The following is a 23,139-nucleotide window of genomic DNA, read 5'->3' as shown; positions in this document are numbered from 1 at the left end:
CGCATGCGCAATTTTGTCTTGAAGAAGTTTGACATTCACGCGTTATTCATTTCGATTTGTCATCTCGTTTGATTTATTTTCTTTCTTTCCGTTACTTTTAGTAGTTACAAGGAATATATCGATTGGTTATTTTTTGTTAGCTATCTGCAAAGGTGAAATTTTACAAACGTGTGTCATAACCAATATGTTTTTATTATATAAAGAAAATACATATGTATATACAACTGTATTTGAGTCATTTTTATACTATTTTCGTGTCCTTTACTAGCTCGTCTATTTTGGAAATAATATTTACAGGTACAGTTTCTTCTTTCCCTTCCTCTTCTTTTTCCCCTACTTCTTCTTCTTCTTCTTCCTCTTCAGTTTCCGAATCGGTTGGTGGAAAATCTGACACAACTATTGAATAAACACAAATTATAAATACACATTAATAAGAAGTGATAGGTTAAGTGAAGGTTAATAATCAAAGAGATTACAAGAATTACCATGTCTGTTTAACTTTTCTTTCCTTGCATCTATGAGAAATTTTTCTTGGACAGATATAATTTCTTTTGCATTTGTACAAAGCGAATATTTCTTTAATAATTCGCCATTCAATTGTAAAAACGAGTGGCCCCAGGAGAATTTTCCAAGAAAAAAATTTGCTTCTTCGGGAAAACCTGTTATAATCAAAGTAGCAGCTATAGCTTCTACACAACTTAATTGACATGGTCTGCCATAATTTATCGGGTTCGCAGCAACTAGAAATGGTAAAAGACGAGGATTGGGAGTTTTCATTCTATTAAATGGAGTATCGTCCAAACGTGCCCAACTGCAGTCGACGACCGCACAACCATAATCTTGTATGATATCGCGATCTGTGGGACTCACACACTGCAACATGATATTCCAATTTCGAGTATTAGAAGTCAATTTATCTTCTATATTGCAACAAAGATATTTTTTATACCTTTTCACCAATTGGAGTAAGAACTAATCCTGAGAAACGAGCTCCTAACCTTAATATTTTTACTAAGCCATGTCTAACCAATTTTTTACCGGAACACTTTTTAGGGTCGCAGTGTTCGAGATCCCACATAGCGACGGGAAAAGGAAGGGACCATTCTTCTTCTTCTTTCTCTGGAAATTAAAATAGTCGGGTCTATCTCGGAGTTTCTTATGAATCTGTATATAACCAAACTACTTTATTCTAACCTGATACTTCATCTTCCTTATCCGACTTATCCCTTTCTTGACGATATTTTTCTTCTTTCCCAATTACATGTCGCGGTCGTCTTGTTAGTATTCGTTTTCTATTTTTCTTTCTATGAGATGACATTTATAAAACTTCAAAATATTTTCCAGTACAATAAATTGTGTAAATATATGTACACGCACGTCAAACTGATCTCCCTAATTCAAAGGTTACTTGTTATTTTGTCATTGTCACTCAATGTGTACATCTATAAGAAACTATATATACACATATGTACATATACATATGTATGAGAATATATGTGCACATGCGCGCAAACTAATTTGTTTTTACTCAAATAAATATTATACCATCTGAAAGTACTTGCTATAACATAATAATTTACTCAATACTGGTTGTTTTACTTGACATGTATATATTTCTTTTATAACATCGCTTACTTCATGTACCAATCTGTTTATACGCAGTGTTGCGATCGAATATTAATATACATAATATTTATGATTATAAATGTCAAATTAAATTTATATATAATACAATTGTTATTTAATAAAAGCATAAAAGCTAGATGTATGACAATTAGTTATATTTACTTACTTAAATGTTAAAATTTATAAAAGTACCACTGCATTAGACGGCCCTGAAACCCTGTTAGAGTGGTTAACAAGTGGCTGTTCTATTCTCAATCGCTCCGCGGGACACAAATCATTCAATGAATAGAGATTCTTCAAACATGTGTTTAAATACGATTTGATTAGAACAGAAATGTCTTCTTTATTCTTGTATTTCTCTTAAATTTAAGGTAAGTGTTGGTTTGTAATATTTTACACCTATAGATTTTATAGTTTATCAATACGCATTATTAAAATTATTATTTCGCAATCATATACATATAAAAATAATGACTAGTTAATGCGTATCTGTGCAATCGAATATTTTCATTTTTTATATACTATTATTATATACTATTTATATACTGTTTACGCTGCTTAAAGGATATGGATCCAGGTACATATTGTCGAGGAAAATAAATCGTTTGTTATTTTATAACATTTTCGTGTGCATATACGCTGCATTTAAATATTTAAATTATCATTAACTATTAAAATTATCGTTTAAATCCTTTTAAAGAAACTGTTTTTAATATTTATTGTGCAACATATGGATGTCATTGAATTTTACACATATACAACAAACTTCTTGCATTTTACAGTGGCTAATATTAATTCAATTTACAGTTAATTCTATCATAAGTAAATTTATTTTAAATTTTATATTATGTCCATCATTGAATTTCTAATACTTTTATAATTTTATTATGTATCTATATTTTATAAGAAAACACAAGGAAAGAAACAATTGTAAAGGTAACGGATTGGTTACGTGGAATTTGGGAGATGAGACGTCAAACTGGGCCTGTTCAGCAATGGATAGATTCAATACCATCACCTATAAAGTCTAATTTTTCAATGAAAAATGATAATCAAGGAGAATCAAGCAGTAAGAAACCTAATATTTCATTGGCACTAACAGAGCCTAAGGACATTCCATATTCTATGAGAACAAAACAATTAACTATGACAGTGTCTGCACCTATTAATGTTCCTAATACAACATCAAATAATACAACAGGATTACATAGGTATAATAAAAAGCATAGTACAAGAAATGTATAATAAATTCAAAAACATTATACTTACAATTATATTTACTTCATACAGCTCATTGCCTCATAAATTGGTTCGGGATCCAAGCCTACAATCTGATAGTAGTCATTGTAGTAGTGTAGAAAGCTTGTTAGAGCTAAGAAAAGCAGATCCAGAAGCAATTTTGCTAGGTCTTGGATTTGGTGGTTGCTCGAGCAGTCCACAAGAAAATGGTTCCTTTTCTCGTATACCGAAAAGATTTCTTCAGCCATCGAAATTAAAAGGCATAGCTATTAATGATTTTATGAAGCAACAACAGGAAACTAGTGAATCCTTTGATTCTGTATCTCTCGGATATAGAGGTTTGACAGGTGAGCTGCTTATCAAAAACTGACACTTAATAGAAACATGTAATGGAATTAAGAGAAAAATAAATAGTAATTCAAAAGTTGTTGTATCTTAATGTGGGACAGTTTAAATAAATTTTATAGTTAAATTATTAATTATGTTAAAAATAAATTTGTGTTACACAAATAGTAATGTTATAGGAAGTGATGACACATTATCTGTGTCTAGACTTCATCCACATCGCAGACATTCTGGACCAATTAATTTTGTAAGTTTTGTGGCAGTTAGATTTTTTCTGAAATTTTCTTGATTCTTAAACAACTTTTGTTTAAAGCATTAAAAGAATTACTTTTCAGTACAAGCAAAATATTTGTCTTGATGTGTTTTAAACTATTTACATTTATGAGTGTGTTTAAAATATGTTTGTTTTTATCATATATAGCAAGGAAACAGAATTTGCATGAAATAGTTATATTACCATTGTGAAAATATCTAATGCCTGAAATAAGTATGTAATTGTTTTTGTATTATAGATGTGGTGTGATTATAATCATTTATTTAGTTTGCAGGGCATTTCTTAAATATGACAAATTGATCATCAAGTATTTAGACTGGTAGTATGTTTAATAAAGAAAAATAAAGTTGCATAGTTTTTATAATTTGCATACTGTGTTGTATTTTCATAAATTGTCATTGCTTCTTGTTTACAGCTACTTTTAGTATTGTACTATATTTATTTATTGTTAATGTATAATGATATTTAATTACTAAGGGATATGAAATCATTATTCTCCTTATGTGATAGGCTCACCGTATGTAGCGCCATCGGAAATTGTGCAAAAGATTATGCAGCGTTTACGAGAGCATGAGAGTCATGAACACGATCCATATGCAATGTATAATTCGTATGAACAATACAGTCCTCTACATTGTGGTGGTACACTTTCTGTGTTGTCTCCTGATAGCAGACAATTTTTGGAACGACCACGTTCAAAAAGCCCCGACATGCGTAATAAACGTATGATTATTGGTAAGAATTGTATTTTATATACGTTTTTTATTTGTAGTATTGAACATTGAACATTTTCAGGACAAAAGTCATTTGCATTTGGTCATGATGGTGATCTAATCGAAATTGATCCTTCTAACGAAAAAAGGTCGTTCGAAAGTATTCCAAGCAATGATTCTAACGCCGTAGAAAATTCAGAAGTATCTAATGATTTAGCTGATAATAATAATGAAGTATATGAGCAAACACCTATCCAGAAAAAAATATTACTAAAACGATTATTTTTTAACGACAGTACGGAACTTAATGACACCGATGTTTCTTTATCAGTAAAAGTTTTTGAAGAAAGCGAAGACCAGCAAAATGAAAATTTGAATAAAAATACTGACTACAAAGATGATATTTTTCCAAACACAGTTTCAGAAAATGTATCTGATATTCGAAGGGCCAGTGATGGATTTTATGATATGAAAGACGGAAAAATATCAATGGTAAATAAACGAAGACACAGCGATGGCTTTGTGCAAACTACTGAGCATGTTGACGATACTGTACTTGCTCGAAGGAGAAAAACTTTGAAGCGACAGTCTAGAATAAGCGATACAGATGCGGTAAACTATTGCAATGTAAATTTCAGCCAGTCTGATACAGCGCAATGCATGGGAATGAAATGTAACACGAATAAAAATGTACATGAAGTTTGTAACCAAGAAAGCGTTTCCACGAAATTTCCAAGATTAAAAAATGAAACTAAAAATTATGACGTAAATGAATGTGCAGAGAAGTTACTTGAAGGAATGTATAAATCAGCAGAAGATAGTTTAAGTAAAAATAAACAGGGAAATAAGAATGAATACTATGTTGAGGAAACCAAGCTTGTAGAACAAGTGTGTACAGATAAAGGCGAAAAAACAACCTGTTGCTGTCATTCTGGTACTAAAAAATATTGGAAGAAAATGGAGAAAATTATTCAAGAAAATAAAAATTTGGAAACTATGGTAACAAAGAGCAGGAGAGAAATGGCAGAAATTCGAGAAATGTTAAATAATGTGTTATCTGTACGATTAGAACCTGGTTTTTGACCTAAATTGATTTATGGATTTTATGAAAACATGTTGTTTTCATATTCATTATGATGTTAGGATATCTAAAACTTTTGAAGCAATTTCAATTGTATATTTTCAAAAGTATTTTGCTCATCACTTAAAGTGATTCATGAAATTATTTCAGGTGATAAATATTATAATAGATATCAATGCAACAAGAATGCATTTTTGCTTATAGTAATTATATTTTATTCTGTTTTTAGTTTCAAATAAAGATGTAAATATTGTTATATAATTTAAAACTTTTATTACTTAGTAAATATGGATGAAATATCAATATTCATTATCTTATATATTTACAAATAACATATTGGTTCCATTACTATGAAATAGTTTTAATGTTTCGTTATGTTTGAAAATTATTGCTATTTTGTTATTATTTTTGTTACTATATTTAAATCATATTACAATTTTGCTTGATGCAGAGAGTTTAATTGTAATTTTATATTGATATATAAATCGTTTCTTTTTATCCTTGTTCAATCATACATAATGTACGTGTATACATTCAAGTAGGATTGAAATGATTTTTATGACATTTAAGTCTTAATTAAATTTTAAAATTGTGCCAATCAAACACTACATATTCTTTAGTGAAAAAAAATTAAAATTCTAATCTCATATACTTTCGCAATAATAACGTGCTCTGAATATATTACCATAAAAAAGGAAAATAATAATGATTATATCAGTAATAGTAGCAGCCATAATAGTAGTGGTAATTGCAATAATAATAGCAACAATGACAAGAATAAAAACTCAAATTCAAAGCTTTTTGATAAACATATGCCACACACACAGACATATTTTTTCAAAGATATAAATTAGCTTCAAAATAATTTACAACTTATCACACAAGTTAGTACTATATCAGCGAATGTTTGGAAAAAAGAAAATTAGAAAAGAAGATAATTTCACTTTGCTTGAAGAACTTACAATCTTATGCTCTTAATTAAATAAATATTCGAATTTTCGTCTATTCAAGAATATATATATATGTATAGACGAAAGAAATAAACTTCTTCTTGAAATCTTTTTATAATAGAAAAAGTTATCGCGTATAATTATTTCTATAGAGTTATAATTTTATAAGTTCGTTAATTGTTTTTAATGCTCAAGTATTATAACATATACTTTTGTTATTGTAAGTTGCTCGTAATACGAACTAAACATAGTTTTATTGGGGCTCTTTGCTAACATTAACTACATTTCAACACATAGCCTTTGTAATTAAGTTAGACATAATTACAAAAATTATATTTACGTATTATTAATCAAAATATTTAAAGTACAAATTAAAATGGAAGTTACAACAGGACTTATTTATATACGTGTGTATATATAAATATAATATATATACACACATTTTTTCTTTATCTAATGTATCATTTAATGGTTTAAAATTTATTAAACTCATAACGGAAATTGTATTCCTTATTATGTGCCTACATTCCAATAAATTTAATGTATACAAATTATATAAACAGGGTAGGAGCTTTGTAGAAAATATGAAATGTACAAATAATATAGGAATATTGAATAAATATTTGACACGATTAATTTTTACTCTCTCTCTCTCTCGCGCGCTCTCTCTCTTTTTTCTTTCTTTTATATACGTAAAACATAATTTTTATCCATAAAGCTAGATCGAACATGACATACCACTGAACATGATTGATGACAGTACATATAATTAATTTCTTATTCACACTGTTGCCACTAACAGAAGTTCATCATACATATTATTTATAGCCATGAAATTTTCGAGGTGTAATTAAAGATAATTAAAAGCATTTATAATATGATTTTCCAATATGAATTTATACGGCAATAGGAACGTAAGACCACAACGGTAACTGACACTGATTTATTTTCTATATCTAAAGTTTTTTATTTCAACGACTAAACATAACACGAAATCTAGTTACTGAAGGTGTTCTTATAACTGGGACATTGAATTATTTAAAGTGCAACAGAGGATCGAATAAATTTTGCAATTAAAACTACGCCGAAATTTGTATATCAAGATTATCACCAATATTGTAAGCAATACAATAATATTTCGAAAGTAACATGCAGTCTAAACAAGAAATTTTAGACTTACGTCGAATTTATAAAATACGAAATATGAGTGGATATCATATTTTTTACGGAAACAAATAATGTTTGAAATTGAGACATACACAAACAGCTCATAAATTTGTCAATTATATGTAAAGCTACCCTTAGTAAAGAACTGAGATCCATGGTCCACTCAATCTTATTTTTAAACACGAATCTGCTAGGATATCATTTTGTAAACTGCATCCACGTATTTACGTAATATGTCTGTAATGTTGATGTGTACCTGTGATTGTAAATGTATTCTTCCTTAGCATACCTTAAAATGTATATAAACAAATATGATCAAACATGATCTATATTTAGTCTTCTTTTTCTTCTCTGAAAAAATAAGAAATAAAAGATCAGTTATTGCTATGCATTATTCTATAATTATAACAAAATAATAGTATAGAAGTACAAAAGAAAGTAGAAGGAAACTACATACTTTACAACTTCTTGTTGATGTTGATCAAGGTGAAGTTCAACAATGGTTTCTGTTCTACTTTGCACTTTGAAAGTTACTTGGGCTGCTAAGTATTTATCTTTGTTATTTACTGACCATCCAGAATACTATAAAATACATATAATACTTATTAGGCACAAAGGAAAAAGAGGTGGTGTTGATTTCATAATGGAATTAATAATTATGTTAATAATCTACCGTCGATGTGCTTTTATATAACGTTTTCCCATCTTCTTTGAAAGGTAAAAACTTTTGAAGTAATGCCTTCCCATCTATCCTCCACAATGTTGGATCCGTATTTCCACCAATGTCAGCTTTTGCCACAACGAATGCACCAGACTAGGATAACCAATACAAACAACATTGTATTCTCATTAGGCAAGTAGACAAATGTATAGAATTTTATAAACTAACGGTAAAATAAATAATAAATATAACTAACGGTAAAATCTTTTGGTGTTTCTCCTGACGATTCATTGAAGCTATTATCATCGGAGTCTTCTTCATCTTCATCTTCCTTTTCATCTTCTTCTTTCTTAGACCGCCTTTTTCTTTTAGGTTTCTTTCCTGTATCCGAATCAGATTCGTCATCCTCTTCATCGTCATCTTCCTCATCCTCTTCTTCTTCTTCATCTTCTTCTTCTTCTGAGTGTTGCCGTTTTTTAGCAGCTTCCCTTTGTGGCCTCTTTTTAGCACCACTCTAAATATTAAAATTATAAAATATAAAAATAAAGTATCTTTTGTACATTAAATGTTCAATTTTTATTGTTATTTGAAATAATTTTTCTCGTGATAATATAAATATACAAACAATTATATAATGATATATAACAGAAATGAATAACAATTATTCCATTATAAGAGAGAAAGTGGTTAAATAATGAAAGGCGTAGATAGTAGAGTTGCATTGTTTTGAAAAATGTATATAGCGCCCGGCGCCACCGACCGGCCGGCGATGATAACTCGCCAACTGTAATAGCATTTCCAAGAATAACTGATCTTCTAAGCATATAATGAAAAGTAGGGTTTAATTATAAGTTTCTCGCTGATAATAAATATTAAGAATCATTTCATGATAAAATGTACTTTTTGCGAGACATTTCATTAGCAGTAATAGATTTGGTAAAGTACGGTATATCGTGTAGCGTGTTTGACACAGCAACGACACATCACTACTATATATATATACATAACTAAATCGACTTGTGTTTTCTCGTTATCTATTCAGGAGAATTGATTGATTAAAAATGATCATTTTTTCTGACAATAACGGAAGGTATCAGATTAGGAGGATATTAAATAAGGCGCAAGCATTAGAAATGATAAGTTGAATGTTATATCTAGAAACATTTGCGTCTCTTGTTCTTACTTGGATGAAAAATATAATGTATTAAAGTAAGAGCAACTAGCCGACTGACAGAAGTTTATTTACGAATAACTAAGCACAAATAAACGTTTTAACATATGAAGAAATTGGCAGAAAGCATAAGAGAAAAGCGAGAAAGTAGGGTTAGTTAAAAAACAGTTACAAATTTGATTGCGATAACAGCAAAAAAGAAGAAAGTATTAGTAGCGTGGGCTTACTTCAGCTCCGGCTTCAGGAGTCCACTCTTCTTCAGAGGCTCCTTCTACTTCTTCCGGATCATCTGCGGAATATTCATCCTCGTCTGATACGTCCTTCGTTTTCTTCATGTTGCTTTTTCGCGAAATGTTTGCAAATTTTCCCAATGGGGCTCACCGAACAAGAGAAAAACTTCACGAGACCACGTACAAGATAGACCAGAGCACGATCACGATTTGTCGCAAACAATATGGCGGTATATAGCGGTCGGAACTGACATTTACGCATATCCTCCTGCGCAGCCTGGAAGCGACGCGTGCTTTGTAATTTCCTGCGCGTCCATAGAACCGCCAGACACGGAATTTTTTAGGTAACCATTTTAATGATTTACACAATTTTTCTATTATACTTGCAGATTGCGGTAATACAAAGTAAAAGGTGGCATTGTGGAAAAGAAGTAAAAAATAAGAGAAAATATGTGAGAGAAAGGACGACGAGAAACAGAAGAAACGAATACATACGATTCACAATGATTTAAAAGTATGTCTAGTCATGTAAATAGTTAATTTAATTGTAATATAATTAAGCAGTTATGTAGTTGTTTTTAATGCCGATTATTTTTTAATAGCATGTATTGTGTGAATTCGTCTAAATTCAAAATGTTTTTCGAGTCGGATCGATATGAGAGTTGGCGCATGCGTTAATATTTTAGAGCATAGGACGCTCCCTATGATATTTACGGAGGGAAGAACTCAATGTACAGAGGGAACAAGCAATCGTGGGAAGAAAATAAAGATGTTTGAGCTGTATGGTATGAATAAAGATGGTATGGTTTATCGGTCACCACCACCGAGAAGAAAAGAAGTTGATATATTAGAGGTAATTAGGTAAAATAGTCTAATTCTAATTTGCTTAGTTATTTGCTAAGTGTTATTATATTCATTAGTGATGGTTTTTCAATCGATATATTTAAGGCTGCTAATTTGTATAGAATAATGTGTATGTCTTTTCATCAAATATATAGGTTGGGTCATTGACCGAATTTTATTGACACAATGGTGAACTACTTCGAACGGTGACTAGGTTGATTGTTCGTTTTTGATAAGTAAAGTGATATTTGCTTGCAACTTACTTTGCAGACTTGCTTACAATTATCGTCTCCCGAGTTAATGAGAAAACTGCCAAACGGTGATGCGGTACACCATACAAAGGATTCAGTTGTTTCTACCTCTTTCGATAAGAATAAAGATCTACCAAGGGAAAACAGTAAGTGTGAACGACAAATTTTTGTATACCGTTAATCGTAGGAATAGAGGCGAGGATTTTACGGATGGAATAAAGTGGTTTAGAAAACAGTTGGGACAGCTTATGTCTGCTGTGGTGATAGATAGTTAACTACTTCAGTTTCTTTTGTAATTTCGCACGTCAGTGAGTTTATTTAATGCTGCGTAACCGTGTAACTTCTCTAGCGATGAAACAATGGTAGGGCAGAATCGTAAAAGTGGTTAATTTTTGCTCGAATTTCACAGAGATCGGAATTCGATATGGTTTTCATTTTTTCCACGTATTGGCGATGTTATCGCGACGATAAAATCGCGTTGTCCAAAACGCGTTAATAAGAGTCATCCATTTATTCGTCACTGTGGTCGGCAGATAGGAAGAAAGATAATTGCACAATAGAAAGTTATTTCGTTTTTATTTATATTTCGTCCGCATTCGTCGAGAATGAAATAATGACATAACCGAAAGATGTGTGCATGGTATGATACACAGGACGGAACGTGTTAAGGAAATGGATAGTGATGATTGGTTTCTTTTTCCTTGGATGCGCTTTGGTCGCAGGCGTTGGATTACCTTTAGCTTTGGAACTACGAAGCTCGCATTTATTGGAAGCTAGACTTCAAGTTGTAAGACGAATGCTGTCAGAAGTACCTTTGATCGATGGGTAAGAAAGTATCTTGTAAAAAAGCTTTTGATCCAAGCAGTATAAGAGTTTGTGAATTCAAGCGATCATTATTTCTGATTCAGGCACAATGATTTCGCATGGAATCTGCGAAAACATCGGGGAAACACAAAGTTGAAAGACTTTCCTTTCGACGAGAACTTGTCGCGAAACATAAGTTGGGGCTCTCAGTGGCAAACCGATTTGGTGCGGTTACGACAAGGTATCGTGGGCGGGCAATTCTGGTCCGTTTATGTTCCGTGCGAAGCACAATTTCTTGACGCGGTGCAACTCACCCTGGAACAGATAGACGTAGTACGTAGGCTAACTTCAAGGTATCCAAAGAAAATAAGAATGGTAACGAGTAGCAAAGAGCTTGAAAAAGCGCACAAGGATGACGTGATTGGGAGTTTGGTAGGAATTGAAGGTGGTCACAGTATTGGGACATCCATGGCTGTGCTAAGAAGTTTTCATCAACTGGGAGCTCGCTATATGACCCTGACACATAAATGCAATACTCCATGGTAAGTTTACATTTCTCATTCTCGCATTCTACGTCAAGTCGGCATCTCTATTTTGATATACGAATAATACAAATAGGATAAGAGAAGTATCAATCGTATCAATCAATGTGTGTCAGCGTTCGTATACATAAGCAGATGATGATAAGCCGTTGTAATTGTTCGCAGGGCTGATTCGTGTTCGGTAGAAGATTCAAATTCGGATGCGCGATTGGATTTTCACAGCGATGGATTATCGGTATTCGGCAGAGCGGTAGTAAAAGAATTGAATCGATTAGGAATGCTTGTAGATTTGTCTCATGTTTCGGTAAGGACCATGAGACATGCACTGGCGATGAGTAAAGCACCAGTGATATTCTCTCATAGCGCGGCCAGAGCTCTCTGTAATTCGTCCAGCAACGTTCCAGACGACATACTCCGTAATTTGGTGAGAAAAGAACGTCGAACGAAACAATTTTTCCACTGGAGCCTTAATTTCTATTTTATATTTTCTCTTATATTATTTTATTTACTTATCTTTCTTATTATACTTATCTTATATTATTCGTGTACGTGTATGTACAATTTATGATTATTCCTTGTCTTATTTTCCATCAATAGCATTAATTGTTTGTGTTAATCGATGACTCGTACACATACGTGAAAAAAAACAAGAACGTTAGCGTTATCGTGTTTTTTCTCTTGTTTCAGTCGGTGAATGGAGGTCTGGTTATGGTAAGCTTTGACAGCGCGCATTTGAGCTGCGGCGATAAAGCTTCTATGTATGACGTGATAGGTACGCCTGCATCGAATTCTATTTGAGAAATGTTAAAAAATGTTACTTGTCTTTACAGCTCACATCAATCATATCAGACGAATAGCTGGCGTCAACCACGTGGGTCTTGGAGCCGGTTACGATGGTATATCGAAGTGAGTACAAACGATCAGCAGCTTATTTTAAAATAAAATGTCGATAAATAAGCTTTCATATATCTTTAGTCCGCCGATTGAACTGCCAGACGTTTCTGGTTATCCTTTGCTACTGGCTGAATTGACCAGAGATAGAAGATGGTCAGCTTTGGACATCAAGAAATTGGTGGGCGGAAATTTATTAAGAGTGTTGAAAGAAGTGGAAAATCATGCGACAATCATGTCCCATCAATCTCCAGCGGAAGAATTGATTCCTCAGGAGTTGATAGAGGATACTGCATACTGTAGATATCAGGACGCCTAGAAACGATTCGATATACAACGTTCCTACGGCATCGGTAATCGTTTATCTTCGATCTTTCAGAACGTCGAACCGTGTGCTCCTTATCATTTCCTCTCTTTGTACCTGGATTACTCCGTTTTACATTTTTTAATAAAGTAGCCACGGATCGTACGAATGTTCGTTTCCTCTCTATTCCTTGCTTTTCGTTAATTAGCCTACTATCTTAACATAGTATCATATATACAGTATAGCTATAACTCGTGATATTATCGTGTTAGAATTAATATATTTTACTACAGTGAAAGTGTAGCGGCCGGCCCGTTTAAACGTAGTACAATGAATAGAAAATAAATTATAATTAATTGTGATCGTTTCGTAATCGACTCGGTCGCTTGTGATAAACGTCGCGACAAAACGTGTGTAGAATCAACGGTTGTTCCCGCATGTATATAAGTATACATATTTTTCGTACGAATAGCGTCGAGATTTACTCGACGTAATATGATAATTACGTCGCACAATTACAAAGTTCGCGATAGGCGATAGGCGCGACACTCCGATAGATCTTCCGTGCAGTCGACGTGGTTATAATTAATCAGTCTTTCTGCGAATTTAACATGCCATGTGGCTACACATGGACGGCTGTCGGTACACATTAAAGCGGTGTATTATTTACTTTTGAGATTGAAAGTAGGAATTGTTTCCTTCGAACGTAGGAGAAGAAGATAGAGAAGAGGCAAAAATGAAAAACAACCAACAATGATTGATTACACGTGACGTGTTTGTCGGGTAAATCGAAAAGATCGAGATAAATCGTAATTGGATCGAAACCTTGTTGCGAACGAGGGAGAGAGAGAGAGAGAGAAAACAACCAAAAGAAGAGAAGGCGAGAATGAAGGAGATAGTAGCAAAAGAGACGAAAAATGACAAGGTGGTAACACGATTGATAGGAACAAAGTATTCGTGCTGTAGTTTTACGACGGATATCAATTACTAACTATCGATCGCAGACTATCAACTATCAATTGTCGACTATTGACAGCAAGCGAGTTTTCTTGGTTTTTCAAAACACTCGAGGTCATATAGAAGCGCGAAATCAATACGCTGTTACGCATTGATCCCACAACTACAGAAATGTATTCGTTCACGTAATACTCCAGCTGCTAGAGTTCAGCAGAACCAAGCTTAGTATTTGTTTAAAAAGTCAGAAAAAATGATTTTTCCACGCAAATGACACTGAATCGAAATAATTTATAAGTAAAATATGTCTCAAGATATAGTTAAGTAAAAACACGAGCCACTGCGATTCTCAACTCTCGTACAGAGCACAACGTTTCATGAATACACGAATATATCGTAGCAGAAATTATACATCTCATGCAGAGTTTTTGAAATCGATCTCTTGTCGATTTTTTGATGCATTTAGCCCACTGTGGAAGTCTGCGTTCGAATGATCGATCACGGCTCGATTCAAAGTGGAAAAAATCCATTCCTAGACAACATGGTTTCGTCGCGCGGAAGTGGTAGGGGAGTCGAAGAGTATACTCGCTGGTTCGTACGCCGAAAGCTCAGTTTAGTTTAATAGCGGTTTCGAGCAGCATTCTTCTCCGAGCTTCGAATTTTGGAATGTCCGAATATTGAATAAAATTCGCAATCGTCGAAGCGTCGAAACCGGGATCGAAACACAATCAAACGTAAGGAAAAGAAAGAAGAACGAGGACCAATGGCTGTTGGGCGAATTTTTCAATTGACTGAATTTCATATACCATAGGAAATTGGTTTATTGTGTACGCGTTTCTTTGGTCACTCGCTCTCCAACAGTTTTCACTATTTTTATTTTCTCCTTCGATTCCAATCTCGTGTGATCGCTTATGAATTAACGAAGATACCCGCAACAAGGAAACATAGAGAACGTATTAAGGCTTGATATTCGTATGCAAAACGGAAACGGGAAAAGAAACAAAATCGAGGTGAGTCTTTTGCGATCGTACGCTGTTTTAGAAGCACATTAAGTACATAGTTCGATCGACGAACACAAGTTCGAAGAAACCAGACAAGAAATAGCCTACGCAATGAACTCGAGATCATAGATCATGAATATGATTGTGATCGTAAAATTTTTTTTTTTTTTTGTAAACACCTATTCGGTCATTTCCCTTTCTCTACTACGACTTACGCACTCAACTTCAATTTTCAAGTTCGATGAACTGTGTATACCACAGATGAAAGCGAAGGTTTCCGTAAAAATAGCCATGGCTTATTTCTAATCAGGGAGAGCAATATATACACTTGTCATATTGCGAAACGCGCATAAATCTCTCCCCATTCGTCCTCTTCTCTAGTTTCCTCTTTTTCTACGATTTTCAACACGATCGCCGCTTTTTCACAAATGAACGTTCGAGTCCAAGTACATGTTTGGTGTGTAATATTCGGTGTAATATTTCCAGACAAACGACAAAACGTGGAAAAATGTATCGGATACGATTATATCGTGATGCACGATCAATCTCGATAACCCCGGATGGGTACCCGTAACATTGTATAATATATATATATATATGGTACGTTTGTCACCAGACGATCCTATTATTCGATCGTTCTTCGTTTCAGATAAATCCGATCGGCAAAGGAGAAATAGACTGGCGAACGATGAAATACAAGGTAAGGCAATAAATTTCAGCAAACTTAGGATTCTTCGTCATTAGCATCGTAGCAGTTACGTTCTCTCGTGTTATTGAGAAATTTGAGAAGAAACATCTGTGTATCTTCCAACATTTATATATTATCGTACATGTATTTACTATACATTATAATTGCAAGCGACATCATCGTTCGTCTTCGACCGAATAGCCGAATACTGAAAAACTGGAAAAGCGTCTTATCGCGACGCATGGTTTTTCCTTAATTACGTCGTTAGTTGCATAAATAATTCGATAAGCGAATAAGGAAATCTAAGTAGAACGCTTGATCGAGACAAGCGTCGCGATGCGTCCATTTATTTAGAAGGAAATATCACGATACGGCGATTATGTTCGCATCGTTACTCGACACTCGTACCGTCTCTTTTAAGTAGCACAAACGAAAAAATCCTCGGATCAGCGCAAGAATGAGAAATCAAACGTGAAATTCGAATAAACGCGCAAGGTCCCCTTGCAAGATTAAAGTCACGATCGAATTTTCATCTACGTAATTGCACATCCAAGCGATTAGATTTTCTCTGGAAGGTCATAGTTGCATTAAACCAACTACTTTACATGTGTTTCTGCTATCTTGTAGTGTACATCTAGACATTCATTCTATCCGTAGTACACATAAGTCGACTGAGAATACAACTATCTGTTTTCTGTTTAATTATCTGCTATGCTACTTTGTATTGCGTCTTTTTTTAATTAGTTTCTCCATCTTTGTCATCAATTAGTAATTTTTCAAACGTTAATAGCGTTTCAATTGAATCGAATTTATTAACTTCTTCTTGGCAATCGCGTCATCCGTTTGTTTCATACCAATCTGATCACACGTGGTAATACTATTCTTTCTTTTCAATTTCTTTTTTCATAGCTTTCGTTTTCCAAATAGAGCATTCAATTTGACAATCGTCGTTTTCGACAATTCAGTTGCGTGCAACGAATCGGAACACAAGAAGAGAGAGCATGCCTCTACAGCGGCTTAGATTTGTTCTTGTAGTACGTGACACAGCCGATCGGATTAGACGGATTGTACGACCTGTTCGAGTTTATTTACGTTGCCAATGCATCGTCGACGAAAACCAATTAAAATTCATTCGCTGCGCCGATTGGATCTCGCAAGAGTAGAATAAACAACTGCTTAACTTTTAAACATTAAAAAGGTATCGGCCACGATACCATCTACGCGTAACTGTTCCGTGTCCTTAACCACTCTACGAATGGAAGAAGAACTATCGTTGTCGGATCTCTGTCACGAATGTAGAGTAAAAACGGCAAAAATAATGTCAAAGTAATTTCAGTGATTCTGGAGCGAGGTAAAAGAGCATCGATCCTCGCCACTATTATTATTTTCGTTTTTATAGGTAAACGATCCGGACGCAAACGACGAAAGGAATGGCGCGATTGAGATGAAACAAAAATCGATATTCTCGTGGTAATTAGCAAATTACAATTAACTACGGAAGATCAAATTTGAAATCTTAAGATACGCGTTTTTTGTTTCGATCGAATTAGAAAATACGTTTATTCGATATTTCGATGAAATCAAGAATGTGGAATCACATGTTGTCGACGTTTTACCTAATTTTGATTCGAACAGGCAATATCGGCCGAGGAACGAAAAGGAATTGGACAAAAATAGATGGAAATTGATCATAATCGTTGGTATATTAACGGTAATCGTGGTTGCGTTGCTACTAACGCTGGCCTTGCAGACGGTTATTTTCCGCAAGGAAGTCTACGATGAGATGTGCCAGAGCGAGGAATGCGTGAGGACAGGTACCGTAAAATCAAGGTTTCCTCTGTTCCTTTTCTATACTTTTCCCTATCCCCACCCGAGTTAGCCTGGCGATGTAATCGAAACACAGAAATATCCCATTTCAATTTCAATTATCCTTATATAAGAAAAGTAACAATTTATGCTTGCGTCGATCCTACGTTTATTCGCGATGAGCAACTACTACATTGACGCGAAACAAAAGTTGTTGGACGTTCCAGCCGCCAGGATAATAGAGGCGATGAACAGATCTGTAGATCCTTGTCGAGATTTCTACAAATTCGCCTGCGGCGGTTGGATTTCGAAGAATCCTATACCGCAGAGTCAAACATCCTGGGATCAATTGAGTCTTCTGAAGGAACGACTGCTGAAGGATCTAAGGATATTGCTCGAAGAATCGGACGATGGAAACGATTTGAGATCGGTCAAGTTGGCTAGAACTCTGTACAGGACTTGTATGAATTTAAGTAAGAATAACCGATTTAACCTAATTCGAAATAACTAACAGAAGGAACATCGATAAACGTAAAACGAGGGAACGCACGGAACTGGAATTGTCAGACACGCGTAAAATAATACGAGTTATCGTCGTTTTAGCGAGCGTCGAAGCTCTGGGGTTGAAACCCGTCTATGAAACGTTCAACAAGCTCGGATTACCAAAAGATCCACCTTTACAAAACGAAACTTTACCTTTTGATCTTCCCGGTATTGTCGGGAGGATACAGAGAGTTCTAGGTTTGAATATATTTCTAAATTTTTATATTAGCGAGGATATACGAGACACGACGAAAAATATGATGATGGTAAGTGTAACAGGTAGAGCAATTCGTTTGACTAAATTCTACAACCATACGACGATTTCAATTTCGGCTTCGTCAACTAATTCGGACAGTTTTAGATAGAACAAACGTCACCAGGATTTAGCGAGCGCTATTTGCTCGATTCTTCACGATTTCAATCGGAATTAATGGAATATAAGAAGTATATAGAAAGCATGATCGAACTGGCTGGCGCAGGGAATAGAAGCAGCGAATTTGCCAACGAAATCTTAAACTTTAGCACGAATATCGCGCGCGTTAGTATTCACCGAGGCTTATTGCGTTATTAAAATTATATTCCATCGAGCGCATATTCCGAGCGAGTAAATTTACCAATTGTTTTACATTTGTTCAGATCATGGCGACTGCAGAACAAAGACGCAACGTAAATCATCTTATTTACGATGTAACTATCAATGAATTTCAACAGATGACAGATTTGCACGTACAACAGGTGACTGAATTGAAGCTGGAAAAGCTTATGAACGATATTAAAGAGAAAGAGAGAGAGAGAAAGAGAGAGACTTTTAATCAACCCGTTTCAGTGGAACTGGACCAGATATTTGGAAGCGGTGTTCGACGATACAAACGTGACAATAAATACTGAATCGGAGCGTGTGATCGTAATGGATCTGCAGTATTTACAGAAACTACCTAAACTGTTAGCGACTACTCCATCCGCCACGATAGGTAAATACATACATATATACTATATACATACATATATCAACCATTTTACTGCGAAACTTTACACGTCGCCACTTATCATTTGGATCGTATCAAGCGTTATCGATAATCAACTGTTGAAATGTTTTAGCGCGATTCGTATGGTGGAACGTCTATTCGGCTATTGCTCCATTAACGTCACAGCGATTTCGTGATCTTGGTTTCAAATTCTCGCAGAAAGTTTTCGGTTTGAAAGAAGAGACATCGAGATGGAAAATTTGTACTGGAAATGTAAACGTAAATTTTGGTATGGCTCTCAGTTATATTTACGCACGAAAACACTTTGACGATAATGCTCGACAAAAGGTTCGTACGACATGATCTTCTTTTATTTAGCGATCGCTATATGTACAATTACGATAAGTATGTAGAGAGAAACAAATAGACGGTTTTCAGGCTCTAGAAATGTTGCTCGACATTAAGGCAGCATTTGAACAAATGGTTGCCGAACTAGATTGGATGGATGCTGAGACAAGAGCTCGGGCTCATAGAAAGCTGCACGCGATAAGACCGTTCGTAGGAATTCCAGACTGGATTACTAATTCAACAAAATTGGATAAATTTTACGAGGGGGTGAGGTGCCTTAGCTTGTATCTCGGTCAGTGCGAAATCTGGAAATCCAAGATGAAATTTTGTTGCAGAAAAATGTTGTGCCTGGGCGATTGTTCGATACATTTTTGATGCTAACTGACGCAACAGTCAAGAAAAATTTAAATAGTTTGCGTGAGAAACCGGACAAAAATCGATGGATATCGACTGGAACGACAGTAAATGCGTTTTATAGCGCGATATTAAACTCAGTCAGTAAGTATTTGAATATTATATGCATATCATATTTTATAAATATTATTTTATCATTTCGTGTTCCTGTTGCGATCTAATGCCTCACTTTTCTCACACATAGCATTTCCAGCTGGTATTTTGCATCCTCCGTTTTACGGCAATGGTTTACAGTACGTATAGATCATTGATAATCAACGAATGAATTAAACAAATTTTGAATACGAAATTGAAATACCAAACATATTCCGCAGGTCTATCAATTACGGTGCCATGGGCGCAATCATGGGTCATGAACTAACTCATGGATTCGATGATCAAGGTAGTATATCGATGTCGATGCACTGTATCAATATGTATCGTAATAAATTGCAGAAAATTAAGTAAACTTCGTATAGATCAAATACAATTTCTACGAGCCGATCTGTTTATATGCAAGGTCGTAGATATGACGAAAACGGGAATCTTCAGCAGTGGTGGAGCAACGAAACGTTACAACGTTATCATGAGAAAGTTGAGTGTATAATCAAACAGTACGGTAACTACCATCTGCCAGAGCTAGGCAATAATAATAACTTCACGGTGAGTATTACCGTCCTTTTAACCCTAATGCAAATTAAGCCAAGGTGAAGATGGCGTGTGTAAGTCTTTGATCTGTAATTCAACAAAGCGTACGATACTCTGTCTAGGTAAATGGCGTGAATACACAGGGAGAGAATATAGCTGATAACGGTGGTATACGAGAGGCCTACAAAGCGTATCAACGATTTCGAACAAGAAATACTAATCGACTAGCTCTGCCTGGACTCGCTAATTATAGCCAAGAACAATTATTTTTTATAGGTTTCGCACAAGTAAGTAGTCGCCATTGATAAGAAATGATACAACTTTTATTGAAAAATCGTGATAATTCCTAAACCGAAGATATCGTAGAACATGTAAAATAAATGAATTCATGAGAAACATGTACATATTTACAATATATGTATACGCTGCCGATATGAATATATACACTTCCATACATTTTCGTAGGTCTGGTGCGGTAGTTATACGAATGGAGCGCTAAAATCTAAATTGATACAAGGAGTTCATGCACCAAATCATTTCAGAGTCATCGGAACTTTATCGAATAACGCGGATTTTGCGAAAGCATGGAATTGTCCGGTTGAAAGTCCCATGAATCCGTCTCGCAAATGTATTCTTTGGTAATTATTTATAATTACACAGCACGCACGTATCCGAACATTACTGAACATACGAGATTATGTTATTCTTTAAAAAGAACATTGTATAATATTCATAGTAAAATTACATAAACAGAAAATCGTGTACTTGTACTTATTCCCAGGACGAAAAAATTGACAAACGACAAAACAGAATATCAGTGAAATTAATTCAGAAACATTATATTGGAATTTCGTGTATAACGTCCATAAAAGTGGATGTTGTTCTCTAATAGAAAATATCGCCTCTTATAGTATATTTAACTTAACACTAAACCTACCGCTGCTGGTCAAATTGACCGTTTTCAAACATCTACACAAATTTAAGTGTCTTTAAACGCTATCATATCGCTTCATAATTTCTGACTTTTCATAAACACTTTGACCGGACACGGTAGGAATAGCTATACACGAAGTGTCGGTAGGTTTAGTGCTAAAAACTAATTCTAACACAACATTGCAAGAGATAAACAGGTAATTCTAACATCGCAATTAACTTTTTGTAACATATCCAATCTACGTCTGCGATACCTCCATAGTTTAATTTCCCCATTACTCGAAGCTGTAACTAATAAATTATCTTTAAAAGCCATACATTTCACTCGTTTATCATGTGCAACTACTTCTACAATTTCCACAGATTTTTCAAGATCATAAAACTTGATTTGACCATTTTCTAAACCAGCGGCAATTAAATCATCATTCAAAAATTCAACGCAAATAATTTTTGAGTCGAATTTTATTTCATTATCGATCCCCGCTGATTTTACAGAATATACATCTATTCTCTGATTTACAGCTAATAAATACTTTTCGCCATTAGGACTCCATTTAAGAATGTTTACATTTCTACCATCTGATCTCAATCTTGGGACTAGATTTGTGGCATATGCTTGCCTTCCTTTAACTAGATTCCAAGTTCGCAGAATTCCATCTGCTCCAGCAGACAGTGCTATTTTTCCTGTTGGGTGAATAGCCAAAGTATTAACAGCTGAACCTTTATGCGATTTTTGCCAATGTTTTTCTGTTTGCCAATTTCCACATCGAATTGCAGCTATAGTTCCATCGCTACTGCACGAAAACAGATGAGATCCATCAGGGGTAAACGCAATGCAATTGACGGTATCTGCATAAACACATAAAAATATATAAAACTTATCGATATAGATGATTTCATCCCCCATTTTAACATGACATGCGAATAACGATCGTATATGATCACACCTACCATTATGGTGCATTAATCTACCAAATTCTACTCTGTTATGTAAATCGTATAAATAAACAGAATCATCAGCTCCACCAGATGCTAAAATATTTTTGTTACTCGCAACGCTACGTATGCTACTGACATGGCTATGTGTTGCGAAACTTTTTACCATGTTGTATTCCTGAAAGTTCATCAAATTTATCAGTAAAATGTGAAATTATATTCAACTGAAGTAAGTTCCATGCACCGAACATAACCTAAAATATAACAACGGAAAGGAACTTGTTTACTTACGTTATCAGTATTACTTATTTTATAACCGAGTAAATACTGTTCGTATGTCCCTACGATTATTTCGAATAGATCCGGCATGTTGAAATTCAATTTCTGTTGCTGATGATAACAAAATTGTAGTTGTAATTGCAGTTGTAGGTAATATGAAAGAGGAAATGAGAGTATAACTCACATTATAATCTGGTTGTTCCCGGATTAGTACTGCACCATGCTGCTAAATGCTGAAGATAGCACGCGCTAGCATATACAAGATCCTATAAAATTACAGGTATTATGAATTGGTGTAGGCCTGTGGCTCCCTCCAGTGTGAATATCTTGTATGATAATAAGGTAAACTCTAACGCGGCGAATTTAACTGTAGAGCAGCGTAGACGAGGCAACGAATACGTTAAGCGCCAAGCCTGTTTTGCCTTCCTTTTTATTTAGCGCGCGATGTCCTATTTCACCAATATGCTGGCGGCCGGAGATCTGTGTAAGGTTGCGATAAGACAATAGAGAGACAGATGTTTTCAATCGTTTATGTAAAATATAACAACAAATA

The 23,139-nt window shown here is 34.5% G+C and overlaps 6 protein-coding genes across 13 annotated transcripts; 3 read left to right on the top strand and 3 right to left on the bottom strand.

Moving 5' to 3' along the window:
* Positions 1 to 171: 171 nt before the first annotated feature.
* On the bottom strand, positions 172 to 1,901 carry LOC117160028 (18S rRNA aminocarboxypropyltransferase). 2 transcript variants are annotated; one of them, XM_076621574.1, is made up of 5 exons: positions 1,793 to 1,901; positions 1,195 to 1,304; positions 950 to 1,119; positions 486 to 873; positions 172 to 396 (listed from the first exon to the last, which is right to left on the bottom strand). In XM_076621574.1, exons 3-5 carry the CDS (start codon positions 1,076 to 1,078, stop codon positions 242 to 244), a joined length of 672 nt encoding a protein of 223 aa, XP_076477689.1. In that variant the 5' UTR covers positions 1,079 to 1,119; positions 1,195 to 1,304; positions 1,793 to 1,901; the 3' UTR covers positions 172 to 241. The 2 variants fall into 2 exon arrangements, with proteins under 2 accessions (XP_076477689.1, XP_033196300.1); XM_033340409.2 differs by lacking the exon at positions 1,793 to 1,901 and having other exon boundaries at positions 1,195 to 1,472.
* Positions 1,857 to 5,546, top strand: olf186-M (Ki-ras-induced actin-interacting protein-IP3R-interacting domain olf186-M). Of its 2 annotated transcripts, XM_076621565.1 has the most exons (6): positions 1,874 to 1,997; positions 2,191 to 2,203; positions 2,534 to 2,837; positions 2,917 to 3,212; positions 3,995 to 4,219; positions 4,280 to 5,546. In XM_076621565.1, the coding sequence occupies exons 2-6, from the start codon at positions 2,194 to 2,196 to the stop codon at positions 5,278 to 5,280; spliced, it is 1,836 nt and encodes a 611-aa protein (XP_076477680.1). In that variant the 5' UTR covers positions 1,874 to 1,997; positions 2,191 to 2,193; the 3' UTR covers positions 5,281 to 5,546. The 2 variants fall into 2 exon arrangements, with proteins under 2 accessions (XP_033196293.2, XP_076477680.1); XM_033340402.2 differs by lacking the exon at positions 2,191 to 2,203 and having other exon boundaries at positions 1,857 to 1,997.
* A 1,141-nt stretch (positions 5,547 to 6,687) lies between these two features.
* On the bottom strand, positions 6,688 to 9,695 carry LOC117160029 (uncharacterized). Its single transcript, XM_033340410.2, has 5 exons — positions 9,455 to 9,695; positions 8,313 to 8,570; positions 8,069 to 8,209; positions 7,853 to 7,977; positions 6,688 to 7,746 (listed from the first exon to the last, which is right to left on the bottom strand). Exons 1-5 carry the CDS (start codon positions 9,560 to 9,562, stop codon positions 7,728 to 7,730), a joined length of 651 nt encoding a protein of 216 aa, XP_033196301.1. The 5' UTR covers positions 9,563 to 9,695; the 3' UTR covers positions 6,688 to 7,727.
* Positions 9,696 to 9,699: 4 nt separating this feature from the next.
* LOC117160025 (dipeptidase 1) lies at positions 9,700 to 13,261 on the top strand. Of its 2 annotated transcripts, none has more exons than XM_033340403.2 (9): positions 9,700 to 9,971; positions 10,060 to 10,310; positions 10,571 to 10,697; positions 11,205 to 11,376; positions 11,460 to 11,897; positions 12,063 to 12,321; positions 12,585 to 12,669; positions 12,728 to 12,803; positions 12,873 to 13,261. In XM_033340403.2, exons 2-9 carry the CDS (start codon positions 10,113 to 10,115, stop codon positions 13,105 to 13,107), a joined length of 1,590 nt encoding a protein of 529 aa, XP_033196294.2. In that variant the 5' UTR covers positions 9,700 to 9,971; positions 10,060 to 10,112; the 3' UTR covers positions 13,108 to 13,261. The 2 variants fall into 2 exon arrangements, with proteins under 2 accessions (XP_033196294.2, XP_033196295.1); XM_033340404.2 differs by having other exon boundaries at positions 10,456 to 10,697.
* A 443-nt stretch (positions 13,262 to 13,704) lies between these two features.
* On the top strand, positions 13,705 to 21,195 carry LOC117160023 (endothelin-converting enzyme 1). Of its 5 annotated transcripts, none has more exons than XM_033340397.2 (18): positions 13,714 to 15,056; positions 15,534 to 15,625; positions 15,697 to 15,747; positions 17,135 to 17,205; positions 17,371 to 17,549; positions 17,769 to 18,014; positions 18,145 to 18,350; positions 18,446 to 18,622; positions 18,721 to 18,819; positions 18,911 to 19,055; positions 19,183 to 19,397; positions 19,488 to 19,664; positions 19,733 to 19,895; positions 19,996 to 20,044; positions 20,126 to 20,193; positions 20,311 to 20,453; positions 20,561 to 20,725; positions 20,904 to 21,195. In XM_033340397.2, the coding sequence occupies exons 2-18, from the start codon at positions 15,608 to 15,610 to the stop codon at positions 21,078 to 21,080; spliced, it is 2,349 nt and encodes a 782-aa protein (XP_033196288.1). In that variant the 5' UTR covers positions 13,714 to 15,056; positions 15,534 to 15,607; the 3' UTR covers positions 21,081 to 21,195. The 5 variants fall into 5 exon arrangements, 4 of the variants coding, with proteins under 4 accessions (XP_033196288.1, XP_076477422.1, XP_076477423.1 ...); XM_076621307.1 differs by lacking the exon at positions 15,534 to 15,625 and having other exon boundaries at positions 13,715 to 14,780; positions 14,858 to 15,056; XM_076621308.1 differs by lacking the exon at positions 15,534 to 15,625 and having other exon boundaries at positions 13,715 to 14,780.
* On the bottom strand, positions 20,740 to 22,893 carry LOC117160027 (p21-activated protein kinase-interacting protein 1-like). The gene is made up of 4 exons (XM_033340407.2): positions 22,771 to 22,893; positions 22,599 to 22,697; positions 22,323 to 22,485; positions 20,740 to 22,220 (listed from the first exon to the last, which is right to left on the bottom strand). The coding sequence occupies exons 2-4, from the start codon at positions 22,674 to 22,676 to the stop codon at positions 21,541 to 21,543; spliced, it is 921 nt and encodes a 306-aa protein (XP_033196298.2). The 5' UTR covers positions 22,677 to 22,697; positions 22,771 to 22,893; the 3' UTR covers positions 20,740 to 21,540.
* Between the last annotated feature and the right edge of the window lie 246 nt (positions 22,894 to 23,139).

This window comes from Bombus vancouverensis, chromosome 9 (genome assembly GCF_051014615.1).
Source record: "Bombus vancouverensis nearcticus chromosome 9, iyBomVanc1_principal, whole genome shotgun sequence".
NCBI lineage: Eukaryota > Metazoa > Arthropoda > Insecta > Hymenoptera > Apidae > Bombus > Bombus vancouverensis.
The sequence above is the reverse complement of the archived record's forward strand: the minus strand, read 5'-3'. Positions and strand labels throughout refer to the sequence as shown.

What these genes read in the sequence shown, in the direction of transcription:
- LOC117160025 (XM_033340403.2), top strand. Translation starts at nt 10,113, where the DNA reads ATGAGAGTTGGCGCATGCGTTAATATTTTAGAGCATAGGACGCTCCCT. An exon ending in AGATCTACCAAGGGAAAACA is followed by an intron (nt 10,698 to 11,204) that starts GTAAGTGTGAAC and finishes TATGATACACAG; the next exon opens with GACGGAACGTGTTAAGGAAA. An exon ending in GAAGTACCTTTGATCGATGG is followed by an intron (nt 11,377 to 11,459) that starts GTAAGAAAGTAT and finishes TTTCTGATTCAG; the next exon opens with GCACAATGATTTCGCATGGA.
- olf186-M (XM_076621565.1), top strand. An exon ending in AATACAACAGGATTACATAG is followed by an intron (nt 2,838 to 2,916) that starts GTATAATAAAAA and finishes TACTTCATACAG; the next exon opens with CTCATTGCCTCATAAATTGG. An exon ending in TAATAAACGTATGATTATTG is followed by an intron (nt 4,220 to 4,279) that starts GTAAGAATTGTA and finishes GAACATTTTCAG; the next exon opens with GACAAAAGTCATTTGCATTT.
- LOC117160027 (XM_033340407.2), bottom strand. Translation starts at nt 22,676, where the DNA reads ATGCCGGATCTATTCGAAATAATCGTAGGGACATACGAACAGTATTTA. An exon ending in AAATAAGTAATACTGATAAC is followed by an intron (nt 22,486 to 22,598) that starts GTAAGTAAACAA and finishes ATGAACTTTCAG; the next exon opens with GAATACAACATGGTAAAAAG. An exon ending in TAGATTAATGCACCATAATG is followed by an intron (nt 22,221 to 22,322) that starts GTAGGTGTGATC and finishes GTGTTTATGCAG; the next exon opens with ATACCGTCAATTGCATTGCG.
- LOC117160028 (XM_033340409.2), bottom strand. Translation starts at nt 1,318, where the DNA reads ATGTCATCTCATAGAAAGAAAAATAGAAAACGAATACTAACAAGACGA. An exon ending in TAAGGAAGATGAAGTATCAG is followed by an intron (nt 1,120 to 1,194) that starts GTTAGAATAAAG and finishes TTTAATTTCCAG; the next exon opens with AGAAAGAAGAAGAAGAATGG. An exon ending in TTACTCCAATTGGTGAAAAG is followed by an intron (nt 874 to 949) that starts GTATAAAAAATA and finishes ATCATGTTGCAG; the next exon opens with TGTGTGAGTCCCACAGATCG.
- LOC117160023 (XM_076621307.1), top strand. Translation starts at nt 15,021, where the DNA reads ATGCAAAACGGAAACGGGAAAAGAAACAAAATCGAG. An exon ending in GGCGAACGATGAAATACAAG is followed by an intron (nt 15,748 to 17,134) that starts GTAAGGCAATAA and finishes TCGTTTTTATAG; the next exon opens with GTAAACGATCCGGACGCAAA. An exon ending in ACGATAATGCTCGACAAAAG is followed by an intron (nt 19,398 to 19,487) that starts GTTCGTACGACA and finishes GACGGTTTTCAG; the next exon opens with GCTCTAGAAATGTTGCTCGA.
- LOC117160029 (XM_033340410.2), bottom strand. Translation starts at nt 9,562, where the DNA reads ATGAAGAAAACGAAGGACGTATCAGACGAGGATGAATATTCCGCAGAT. An exon ending in CTCCTGAAGCCGGAGCTGAA is followed by an intron (nt 8,571 to 9,454) that starts GTAAGCCCACGC and finishes TTTAATATTTAG; the next exon opens with AGTGGTGCTAAAAAGAGGCC. An exon ending in AAACACCAAAAGATTTTACC is followed by an intron (nt 8,210 to 8,312) that starts GTTAGTTATATT and finishes TGGTTATCCTAG; the next exon opens with TCTGGTGCATTCGTTGTGGC.